The following is a 13386-nucleotide window of genomic DNA, read 5'->3' as shown; positions in this document are numbered from 1 at the left end:
TAGGGTGAGGTGACACCCTACCCTGCTTCGGCTCACCCTCCATGGGCTGCACCCGCTGTCTAACCAGTCCCAGTTACATGAACCGGGTACCTCAGTTGGAAATGCAGAAATCACTGGCCTTCTGCATTGGTCTTGCTAGGGAGGGAGTTCCTGACCCCTTGCACTTCTAGGGTGAGGTGACACCCTACCCTGCTTTGGCTCACCCTCCATGGGCTGCACCCACTGTCTAACCAGTCCCAGTTATATGAACCGGGTACCTCAGTTGGAAATGCAGAAATCACTGGCCTTCTGCATTGGTCTCGCTAGGAGCTGCAGACCAGAGCTGTTCTTACTTGGCTATCTTGCCTGGGAGTCCCCTTGTCTACACTGTTATAAGCACATAAAGAAGAAACCCTTCATGACTGCAGGCAGGTCTGAGAAAAAAATTATTTTTATTATTGTGTACATGTACATTTGTAAATGTATATACAAAATATCAATACTCTTTGATGGAATGTAACAGAATCCAGAATCTCTGCCACACATTATTCATCATCTAGAGTAAAATTCTAATTTACTAGACATATAGAGAAACAGGAAAATTATGACCCATACTTAAGAGAAAAGGCACCAATGAAGACCAACTCCAAGATGACCCATATTTGGAACTAGGAGACAGAGATTTCAAACTGTCATTAAAACTATGCTCAAACATCTAAAGGAAAATGTGAGGCAGTGCAATGGCAGCTGGCACATGGGTTTATGTATATACACTCTATTCTTCATATAAAATAATGTTACTTATTAAAGTAATGATGACAGAAAAATAGCTTGATTATTCACATGCAAAAGAAGCATTGACTTTGAGTTTGTTCTGTAAGACATTCACTTATAATAAACAGCAATTTTAAGAGTACTCAGCTATGAAGACAATAATAAACTATAATAAAAATAATGAAATTCAAATAAGTAGTATTAAAAGTATCTGAAGCCCCAGTGGTAGAAAGTTTTACTTTTAGATTTGGGGAAGAGAGGATATAAGGGCAAGCTTCAACAAAGAATGACAGATGAGATGAACCTTGAAAGTTGTTTAGAATTATTATACCATTCAGGTATGATGGAACAAAGACGGGCAACAGGTGAACAAAGTGAAGAAAGTTCTGAATATGATAAACTAAAGTAGCAATCTTTAGCTATAGGGTATGGTTTGTGACAACAGTGATAGGAGATAATGTGAGAAGAGTAGGTGGGTCCAGACTGAAGAATCTAGACATCATTCTGAAGATACCAGGGAGCCAATTAAAAGACAAAATACAAAAGCTCAATGTTATTTCCTTTAGAAACCACAAACCCAGAAAGGATTTTCATGATTTATTGTTTGTGATTCTTACAATTACCCAGTACAAAAAGCAAATGAAATAGCTCTTATAATTTTAGTTTGTTAAAGATTAAGTTACCACACAATAGATTTGAGGAGGAAAATAATTTTAAAATGTGCTATAAAATTTCTTAACCTCTTGTTTACAAGGTATATATATATATATATATATGAGTTTATGGTTTGAAAAAATATTTCACTGCACTATTAGAAAGAGTCTATTCCTGTGACTTCTTGGAGTTGGGATGTAGGGGAAGCAAATTTAATTTTGTCTTTACAAGTAAAATTCATGCATAAAATACAAATTAAAGTTAAATTACAGATTGCCAAGTTTGCAGAAGTAAGTGAATCTTTCTTTCCTAAGGCCTTTTCTGTGGCCCTTTCTGATAAGGAAACTCAGAAGTTCTGTTTTCAGTTTGTTATTAGGCAGTTATAAAATTACAGTGAAATTTTTAAAATATTGATACTAAAGGCAAGGCATGGCAGAAAATATCTTAAAGCCTAGTGTGATGTAAGAAAATAAATCTTTTGTGACTAATGCATTTTTATAATATTTCAGTTGCTTGAAGTCTAGAGATATCAACTGGGAAAATTGGGGGATTTAAAAATATCAGAATACCTCCCAGAGTATTTCAGAAAAGGAAGGGACAGTGGAATTTTATGTCTCTGTATTCATAATGCTTATTTTGTCCTTCACATTACTCACTCCTTATAGCTAATGACATCAAGGAAAGGAACTTAGATATGTGGCCATAGGTACTTTATGTTGCATATCAAGGAATTATTATGTGATAGTTGTTTGACTTTAAAAAGCTAATGCAGCACCCATTTTTTTCCCTGCATTTGTTTTGTGCAGGAAATGGGGCCCATTAACCCTCCTGGGATAATACAGGTTAATATGCACATAAATATTTTTATGTTCTGTAATTTCATGAAGTACATTTTGTTTGAAATATTTACTCCAATGGTCTTATGGTAATGTTTCATGAAAACAAGGCTCACTCCAGATGTGATTTGCTCTCGCTACAATAAAGTTATCCTTGTAAATTATTCCAGTGTTTACAAAAAATGGGGGATCATGGAGAAAAATTGTGACTTTCCCTCCAAAAGGGAAAACTATCCCAATGAATCTAGTATTATCAGTTTATTTCTCCTTATTTGCTGGTTTATGATATTAATATATTTTAAAGTTCACTATTAAATCAAGAGCAGAAGGCTAATGAACTTTAATATATTTTCATGCACTGGTGGTCAAATTATGATAATAAAATACCAGATGGCAAAATCATCATTTAAAACGATGTAGTCACTTTTTGTTCTGTTTTGCTTTGGGTTTCCTGATAGGCATTTCGTGTTCTACAAATTTTTTTTTATTCAAATATCCTTGGTGTATCTCTCTAGTATTTTGATACCTAAATTCTCTGACAAGCTCAAACATATTCTCTACTTTTGTTGAATTATCTCTTTAGGTTCTTTTTATTTAAATTAAGATTCTTTCCACTATAAACCCATACAACAAAAAGGTTAGATAAATTACAAGACTACCCCGATTCATGATGAATATAAAAAATATATCAGATAGATATCTTTGAACTCATTATATTCCTTTCTTAATCATTGTTACTGTTGACTTTACATTTGCTTAACAGCACAACTTCTAAAAACTATTTAATAATATATCTTCTGCTATTCAGTTCTCACATAAAGTTCTAGGATCATGTGAATAAGAATAACATAGAGAATGTTGCCAAAACAATTTTTTTTTTTTTTACAATCTGACCAATGATCAAATGTAGACAACTTGTTGCTTTATATATCTTCCATTTTTGCACTGATTGAGAAAGCCTTATAATACCTAGTATTTTGGAGTTACATGCCCAAACATAAGGCAGTTCAACTCCTTTCAATTCTTAGAGGAAGAAACCAGTACATTCTTGTCGTCCCATTCTTTTCACATACTCTGGGTACAACTTGTCTTTAGATCAAGGTTAAATCTGTGACACTCTCTGATTGATGTCTATGAGTTAAAGCAAACTGTAACTGGCTTACAGATTCATCTGTAGAACAATCTGTTTCACAAGCCCCTCACTTTTCTCTGAATGAAAGTAGGAGTTCATGAGCTCATCTGCTAAAGGATGTAAGGGATTTGAAGCTGTGTCTCAGTTGATTCATCAGCATGTCCCTGAAGTGATCTCCCAAAAGAAAATAGAAGACAGGGTTGATGACACTGTTCAGAAAGGCCAAAGGCCGTGTCACAATGTAAAAGGAGTTGATGACGACCTGAGTGCATTGATACTGCTTCCAACTCCCCAGGCGTGAAGCGATCCTCACATTCCGCATGACATGATAGGGTGTGAAAAGCACAGAGAAGATTACCACTGCCATGATGACCAAGTTGAGAGGCTTTTCAAGGGGCAGAGCAGTAGCAACCTGCCTATTCCTCTGCTTTAGGAAGAGAGCAATCTTGTAATAAAAGAAACACATCACAAAAAGAGGAATAAGGAACCCCAACAGTGTTAGACACATGCTGTAAATGAGGTTGTAGTTGGGGTCTCCAGAACTTGCAAAATCATTACAGGTGGTGCCATTGTCAGTTATAACAGGATTTATAAGGGGAAGTATGGGTAGTAACTCTAAGGTTACTAAAACCCAAATGGCCAAGGAGATTAAAATAGCAAACTCTTTCTTTTGCAGAAGGTGTTCTCGGAAAGGATACTTAATTATCAAGTATCGATCTATGCTGATAAAAGTGAGAAAGAGAATGCTGGTATAGAGGTTGGCATGAAGCACATATCGGTTGCTTGTGCAGAGCACGTCTCCATATATCCAGTTTCCATTGGCATAACTCCTTATCAGCATGGGGAGGGTGCACAGAAAAGCTAAGTCAGAGATAGAGAGGTTAAAGAGATAAATATTACTGCTGTTCCAGTTCTTCAGAGAGAAGATGTAGCCGTAAACAACAATGGTATTTCCAAGGACTCCCACAACGAACTCAATCCCATAAAAAATGGAAAGGTAGTACTTTTCCAGGGCAGCCTCTGCTGCCAGCCAGTTTTTGCAAGTTGCATTCCATGCCTAAAGAAGAGAGAGAAAATATAAGGATTAAACACTAGACTGTGACTAATGACAAAACTGTGCAGAACATAATAATAATGAAAAACACTTGAATGGTGAACTATAGAAAGTAGGTTACATCAGTAAGGAAAGCATACATACATATATATATGTCATTAATGTATTATTTTAACAAATTTTTTGAATACCTTTCAACTATGTGCTGAATATAATTTCAGGCACGGGAGATAACAGCAGTGAATAAATCAAAGTTCCTAATCTCTAACAATTTATACTCTCTTGGGAAGAATAATCAGGAAGTAAAAAATGAATGATACCAATAATGATAAGTGCTATGAATAAAAACATATGGGAAGGTAAAAATATTAGAAAGTTTTGGGATGGAGGGTGGCAGTGACTTATTTTTATATGTGGTGATAAGGGAGAGGCTTTTATACAAGATGACATTTAAACAAAAACCTCAATGAAGAAAGTGAAAGAGACATATCTATATTTGCAGGAAGTGTTCCAGGCATAAGAAAGAGCACATGTGAAGGCATTAAGGTGGAAACACAAATAGAGGGCTTGGCAAATAGCAAAGAAACAAAGGGAACGTATGATAAAATAATTGAAGAGAAGATTTTGAATTCACTTTTGTGTCTCTAAACATACCATGATCCCCAGCATGTCGTAGTTGTTCAACAAATTCTGCTGAGTTAAACCATAACCTAGAAGAGGAAATAAGAATTTTTAGAACTTCAGTCTCACTATTTTAAGCTTTTACTTGTTTCCATATTGCCAAAGAATTCTGCTTATTGTATTAAATTCATAAACTATGATACAACTTCAGTTTTAAAACTTAATTTTTAAAAATTCAAAATATGAAACTGAAAATCTTAGTAATATTAACATTGGTCATGATTTATTGAAAGATGCCATGCCTCAGACTCAGTAATTTATAAAAAAAAGAAATTTATTTCTCACAGTTCTATAGACTGAAAAGTCTAAGATCAAGGTGTCAGCAGATTTGGTGTCTGATGAAAAGTCACCTTGTGCTTCAAAGATGGTGGCTGCTGTGTCCCCACAACAATGTCAGAAGGGGCAAGGCAGCTCCGTTAAACTTCTTTCACAAGAGTACCAATCCCATTCATGAAGGTAGAGTATTCATGGCTTCATCACTTTCCAAAAGGCCCCACCTCTTAATACTATTAGGTTCCAACATACATTTTGAGGAGACACCAATATTAAGACCATGGCATTTGCCTAGGTCATATGCTTACTGAAAGACCTTTATTGTAATGCCTTCTGAATATGTACCATGGAAATAAGCAACCTGACTCACTCAAACCTCAAGAGTCTTGCTAACCTACTGTTTTTTCCTCTTGTCAAGAGGCCAGATTGTGATTGGATAGGGTATTTCAAGAACTTTAATTATCTGAAAAAAGTACTGGATTGCCATTGTTAAACATTAAATGTTACTTATTTCTAGTGAGGAAAACCAAGGTTGAAAACAAAATGTTCTAAAAACCTCTTTGTCAAGTAGGCTTCTGAGTATTAGTTGCAAACAAACAATTCTTTCAATATAGAATTTTGGTAAATAGAACAAAATAAGAATAAATGCACCTAAACTGCTTTTTATGAGAAGCATGCAAAATTCAGTAGAATTTGCTATGATAAGGCATCTGGAAAACTCATGTATTTTTGTCAAATTCAAGTGGTTTACTTTAGTTAAAGATCATTGTTATTTTGAGAGTGTTTTATTTATGAAAATAAGTCACAGAATTGTAGATATAAGTTTAATATTTTGAAAAGTTATTTTTAATCACTTACTTTAAAACATTATACATTTTTCGGAGTCTCTCGAATCTCTCTATGGCAACCTGCCACTAAGTCCAATTCCAGACAAAGCTGAGTGGAAACTTTCTCAAGCAGCAGACACATGAATGCTGCTGAAGAATAAAGCAGATTGGTTTCACTGTGTCTTTGAGGTCACCTAATTCTACCGCTCTCTCATATTGCCAGCATATTCCTATATTTCTCAATTTCATATTTTTTAATCTCTTAAAACTTTTTTCATTTACTCTACCTTACTCATTATTAGCAAATGGTTTTACCTCCTAGTTCATTGAGATAGAGAGCATTTGTTGAGCTTACTCTAGATCCAGCTAATTCCCAAATTCTCAGTATTCCCATGGTACCATTATTTCTTCTTTTCTGACTCTTCAGCATTCTTCTCCTCATCGTCAGTCTTCATGTCCTCTTTTCCATTAGAATTTAAACACTCTCATCATTTCAATCTTAAAATAAGGAGCAACATAAACAACTCTCCCTAGTTTCACGTGTTCCTCTCCTCTTCATAGTTTGATTTCTGGAAAAAGCCATCTCATTAAGTGTTTTGACATCTCGACACCCCATTCCCTTTCAACTTACTCCAATTTGGCTTCGGACCTACCAGTCCTCCAAGTAGCCTCCACATTGCTCATTCCAATAATCATTTTTCACTAATCTTATTTTATTTATCAGTTGTTTTTCATACTCTGTCTTCTGGAAACACTCTTCTTTTGCCTTCTGAGACATGACAATATCCTAGTTTCCCTTCTTTCTCCCTGGTTGTTCTTTGCAGGCACTTTTGGGGCTCAAGTCTTCTTGGCTCAAGCAATAAATGTTGAGTTCCTCAAGGCTAATTTCTGGGCTCCTTCTTTCCATAGATTCTTCCTAAATGATCTCATTCACTTTTGAGGTTTAATGACCAACTATACATCAACAACTCCCAGATTTCCAGCCCAGCTTGTATCTGCCTTACAAACTGTAATTGTTTATTGCCATTGATTGATTTCTCTCAGGTGTCTCTGCCTCTAGAAATCCTACACCAAATTCTCCAAATTCCTTACCAAGCCTGCAGCATATCCACCTATTTCAGTAAATGGTTCTGCCATGTATCCAGGTGCTCACCACGAAAATCTAAGCAATATCCTCAAAGTCATCTAAAACTCAACACCAGTAATGAATAAACTACCAAGTCTGTTTACTGTAATGTCTGGGTATTTCTCAAATCTATCATTACTGCTCCATAGCTTTCATTATCATTCTCGTCCAGGCCACTCTTATCTCTATTTTGCTCTATGTCATATTCTCCTATTGTCTCCTCACATCCTCTCTGGCCCTCATCAATTCATCTTTACCATTATAGCTAAACAGTCTTGAAAAACTACAACTCAAAATCAGATCATATAGCTTTCCTTGATCAAAACCCTTAATTGACTTTCCACTATCCAAGGAATATAGTCTAAAATCCTTAATGGGGACATCAAGGTCTGCATGATCTGGCCCCTGCACCCACTTCAATTTTGCTTGGCATTACTCTCCTCCTAATTCATCTTTCTTCCTGCTCTTTGAATGCACAGAGAGCCTTCTTAACATGCAGTCCCTCTATCTGAATCTCTTTTCACTGCTGTTTTTGTCCTGTGATTCCTGGCCCATCACGTATTTGTCATATATCTATACTTCTTTCAGGCCTCTGTTCAAGTGTAGGTTTCCCAAGGTAGGCTGTCTGACCCTCAGTCTAAAATAGGTCCTCCCATTTATGCTTTCATTGTATACTAAACTTCTTAGAATTTTGTATAACTTTGTCTTACTCATTTTTTATTGTCCACATCTGGCACAGTGACCAGCAGATAGTAGGTGATCTATAAATCTTTGTTGAGTGAAGAGATGAATATGAACACCTGACTATTTACAAAGCGTTTTTATAAATATTTTCTCCAAGGCCAGATAAGTAGCAAGACCATCAGATTAAGCTCATTGCTTATTTCACTGTGAAAGTCAACACTATATATAATATAATATGATAAGTATTAAAAACTGGTAATTGTAGTAGTAGTAGCTGTAGTTTAGAAACACATTTGTATAAGGCAAAATTAAATATCTACCAGGATAAATTTTAAAACCGAAGTATTTAATCAAGAAATGACACCTGAAATTAATAAGCATAAGAAGTCTAGAAAGACGTGCATCAAAATGTTAATAGCTTTATCTCTAATGATGAGATTTCAGGTAGTTTTTATTATTTCCTTTCTCCTTTTATCTAAATTTCCTATCATTTTTTCTCTCAAAGTTGGCATCTATTTGATAATATTAAAAACTTTAAATTTCTAGAAATATAGCAAAAATATCAATAGGCTTTAACATATTAACAAACTTTATTTTTTAGCTCAATGGTCAGTTTTTACTATTATTATTTATTCTCAGTAGCTTTTAAGTCCACACTTTCTGGAAGCACTCTCTTCCTATCTTCTATGACACAACAATCTCCTTGTTTTCCTCCTTTCTCCATTTTCAAGCTCTTTTGTGGCTTAATCCTTCTTTGCCCAAGTTTTAAATGTTGGACCTTCTCAGGCCTTATTTCTGAGCTCTTGTTATTTTGTGGGTACTCAAAAAGCTGGTGCACAAATTCAAATGAAAATTAAGGTATAGAAAGTTTCCTTGACACAAGAAATTTGTTTCACTTTTGCATTTCCTTTTTTTCTGGTCATAACGTTTATCTTTCTGCCTAGTCACCACTGGTAATGTTAATAGCTTATGTATTGTGCACAGCAGAAAGATTTGACTGCAATGGAAGGAAAATATAGCCACAAAGACTTGTGCAACTAGAGCCTGATTTCCTGCAGCTATCACTCAGGCAGGTGACGGGTCACATGAAAGTCAAGGAGCATTCTGCTTTATAGTAGCCCAGAAGGTCGGGGATTGAAGGAGTAGTAGGGAAGGAGTAGAACTGAAATAAGAAAAATGAATGACTAAATTATCATATTTGTCTTGCTTCTCATACAGTTGTTTCTTCATTTTTTTGAAACAACTTTTTAAAAATGTATGTGTAAAATTATTGTTAAGGTGTAACACTCATAAAATCAAAAAATAGGCAAAAATAAGAAATAAAAATGGTCTGTAAACAGACCACTCCTAATATTTGGGTACCCTTTTACATTTTAATATTTACCTGAATTTTTATTCATAAAAATGAGATTTTTTAATGATGTTTTATAATTTTTTGATACATTTGTTTCATTTTTTCTAAGTTCATAATTCTAATAGATTATGATTTTATAAATATGAGCTGTGCAATATTTGCAGACCAATTTAACTTCACTAGGATACAAAATTTTGAAGATACTATATTTCAAATTGGATATATTTATAGTTGGGTATGTTTTTAGTGTGGCATCGCAATTCTATAAACATATGAAGTAAGTTGCTCCTTTAAGCAAAACTCCCAATTAAAGAGAAAATTCCCTCATGAAAAATTCATATTCTCTCTTCTGCTATCTAGTGGCTATATTCTTAATTTTTAGGAAATGGAAATAGTGATAAATAAATTGTAACTGATTTGGATGAATTATTTTGAACAGGTTTTTTTTAAGAGCAGAAATTAAAGTGAAATCTTTAGTTTCCAGTCCAAAAATATATCTAAAACTGTTAGAATTATTGAACTAGAAGCAATATCTAATTTACTCACATAAGCAGACAAATAATACTTAATTGGAAAATGTTTTTTACTTTAAATATATTCAGCCTTTTGAAAATCTGCATTTTTGAAATTTACTTTAAAATATATATGTGATAGTTTCTTAGCTTTTTAATTGTTTGTTTTTATAGTCATCACAATTAAACAAATAACATTTGTAAAATGTTTACTTTTAAGTGCTACCTTAAGGCAAATTTACATGGTAACATGAGAATTTTTTTAACAAATTACTTTTTTGATTACTAAACAATGTGAGCAAAAATATATATTCACACTGAAAAGATATAATAATTTAACATTTGTAACTTTATTTTTATGTATTCCATACATTACACCAGAAATTAAGATATTAAAAAGTAATAGTATGGCACAAATTGTGTATTAACTTCTTTAAGAATACCACACACATTTTGAAAAGTTATGGAAGGTAGAATAGAAATGGTTTCTGCAATTTTTCATTTTTCCTAAGTAAATTAATTATTGGGTAATATCATTTTTACACACATAAATGTTAAATTTAATTTTTAGGATGCCTGAAAATTCCCCCAAATACATTATTTTCTAAACGTAAAAATATTATGCCCCAGCACAGTGGCTCACGCCTGGAATCCCAACACCTGGAGAGAGGCCAAGATGGGTGGATCACCTGAGGTCAGGAGTTTGAGACCAACCTGACCAACATGGTGAAACTCCATCTCTACTAAAAAATCCAAAAAAAATAGCCGGGCGTGGTGGTGGGCGCTTGTAATCCTAGCTACTCTGCAGGCTGAGGCAGGAGAATTGCTTGAACCCCAGAGGCGGAGGTTGCAGTGAGCCAACACATGCTGTAAATGTGTCACTGTAGCACTCAGGCACTCTAGCCTGGGCGACACGAGTGAAACTCTGTCTTAAAAAAATATATATATATACATATATATATATATGTATATGTGTGTGTGTGTGTGTGTGTGTGTATGTATAAAATACATGATTGTTTCAAATCATTTAGGAACTTTAATTTTTCCCCATAAGTAGTTATATTTATTTAGGTAAATCCAATTACTATTTTGTTGAAATATAAGTTGTTGAGATGTTAGCAAATACAATAAATCCTTTTACATAAAATAAAATTAGTATTTGACAACTAAAAGAAGACAGTTAATTTGTTGAAAAATAAACGTAGAGATAAAAATGACTTTTTTTTCAATTCTTTTGCTGTTTTACATCTATTTATAAAGAATTAATTTAAACACTTAATACTGAAAACCTTAATTGCTCACAGGTCACCTTTAGAAGGAAATCTGGCCTTACTTTATACACTGAGAGGCACAATTTGCCATGTAGCTTACCATTCTGTTGGAAGACCTGATCCCTTGACAGGAACTCTGCCAGCAGCTGGATATAGCTTCTGACCCAGTGTTGTGCCACTGGACATGGTTATTACAGTGTCCTATTTGCATATCCTATTTGTATATCCTGCAGCAAAGATTAATAATTCAAAAGCCCAGGAATAATTTATTCAGTCAAACCTCCCAGTCAGAGATGTTCATGCAGAGGAATTTTTGTGAGGCTTTTATTTTCACATTCACATTTATTTTATTTTCACATGCAGTTTTGCAATTGAATGACAAAAAACAAGTAACTCATTTCACAGGAAACACATTTACCAAATAGATTTTTAGAAAAACACTGTTGAACTTATTTTATCCACTACCAAAGCAACAGAGGAGCATTCCTTATTTTCATTTTATTTGCATATTTACACAATAAGAAGTGGTAAATACTGCTTATATTGGGAATACAGTTGCCTCTGCTTTTCTTCTTTTTTAAAATTAATTTTCTTAGTGAATTCTGTATTGAGAATATAATAATGAAACCTCTGTTTTCAATAACTTTGAGGGAACTATAAAACTGAAATTTTAAAGGGAAACCTGGATATATGCTATGTTGGTGTACTAGCAAAAAGATACTAGAGCTTCAAGTTATTTTCCATTTTATTTGCTGTGCTTAAAATCAAGAAACACATAAAAGATACATCAGATAGCTAGGGATTAGGGAGAGAGATGCTAAGTAAAATAACCTTAATAGATGGCGATTTATATATCCCAATCAATGCTCTGAAAAACATCTGGAAGTACATTACCACCATTTCAGACAGGAAGCACACCTGGCTTTTTCCAAGCATTATATTAGGTTTAGATTCAAGTAAACACTCAGTCTTCTTGATGTGAAGCATAGGGATTATACTAAGAAAGCCCATAATTGTGCAGGCAGCAGTAATTCAATTTAAATGCTATGTAAGTTGAATATTGAGTTAGCAATGACAGGCAGAAGCCCAAAAAGAAGCTCTGTTACAGGCATCCTCCTAACTAAGCATTTCTCCTCACCAATATCTGACAGCTTAAAAACTCAGAAACTCAAAATATATGTATGTATATATACACATACATATATACATACATATGTGTCTATATTACACACTTTATATACATGTGTAAAATATATTTATACATGTATGAATATTTATACAAACGTGCATTTACATGAAATAAAAATATCTATAATTTGTTGAGTTCTTGTGATGTGGCAGGCAGGTATTACACTAAGTACCTTTATGCATCAAATGCATATAGTAATCCTCTGAGGTTGTTATTATTTAAGATTTTTCTCATTTTGCAGGTTAAAAAGCTAAGGCTCAGAGAGGTCAATTAACTTTCTCAGGATTGCAGAATCAATAACGGGAGGGACCAGAGCTTAAGCCTATGTACTTGGATTCTAAAAGCACCGACTCTGATTCTTGACTGCCTACAGAATTGAATGACAATACTGTTGTGCACAACAAAGTCTAAGAATTAATAACAGGTATTTTTCAGTAATGCAACTCTTTTCTACTTTTAGAAGGAAGAAAGGTTAAAACATTATTTTTGTCTATATTTTTAAAAGGGCAAAAAGCATTTGAATAACCAATGCCAGGCTTGTTAATTTTAGGCATAAATTAACATGAACCCCTTCCAAGAAACAAAGACAAATGGATGTATTTCACAGGTTTCTGCCACCATTCTGATGGAAGAAAAGAGTAATTCCCCCTTTGTGGGGTGGTGGGAGTTCCCGAGAGCTTCCTCTTTCTTCTTCCCACTTCCTGACTACCATCTCACTCTGGCTGCTAAGACAAAAATTGGTCTATGCTTCTCCTTTTTCATAGTACACGTCATCTAGACTGTAGCCTGGTAGCCTTGTTTCCCTCCCAAGTCCTATTCCTGTTTCCTCAGAATGCTCTCAGTTGAGAGACTAGAGTGTTTCTGGGAAAGACTTACTAAAAGGTCACCAGTATTTCTGCTACAAAGCTTTATGCAGGTCTGCAAAATGATAGGTGCACGGGAACAAGGCTGGATTCAGGATTATGACCCTGTGAGCAGGGTGGGTTTCATGGTATGCTACTGTGTAGTCTCACAGTGCTTCACACTCAAAAAGATCACAC

The 13386-nt window shown here is 34.4% G+C and overlaps 1 protein-coding gene and 1 long non-coding RNA gene across 3 annotated transcripts in view; one reads left to right on the top strand and one right to left on the bottom strand.

Annotated features, from left to right (window-relative positions):
• The window catches only part of LOC134758108 (uncharacterized), a 189739-nt gene that overhangs the window by 43647 nt on the left and 132706 nt on the right, over positions 1-13386 (top strand). For both annotated transcript variants that reach the window (XR_010132979.1, XR_010132980.1), the window contains exon 2: positions 12588-12770. This is a non-coding gene — a long non-coding RNA (uncharacterized lncRNA). The remainder of the gene's footprint in view (positions 1-12587; positions 12771-13386) is intronic.
• Positions 3437-5098, bottom strand: SUCNR1 (succinate receptor 1). The gene is made up of 2 exons (XM_055382137.2): positions 5084-5098; positions 3437-4432 (listed from the first exon to the last, which is right to left on the bottom strand). Exons 1-2 carry the CDS (start codon positions 5096-5098, stop codon positions 3479-3481), a joined length of 969 nt encoding a protein of 322 aa, XP_055238112.2. The 3' UTR covers positions 3437-3478.

This window comes from Gorilla gorilla, chromosome 2, assembly GCF_029281585.2.
Source record: "Gorilla gorilla gorilla isolate KB3781 chromosome 2, NHGRI_mGorGor1-v2.1_pri, whole genome shotgun sequence".
NCBI lineage: Eukaryota > Metazoa > Chordata > Mammalia > Primates > Hominidae > Gorilla > Gorilla gorilla.
Note: the sequence above shows the minus strand (reverse complement) of the source record. Positions and strands in the feature narration are given on the sequence as shown.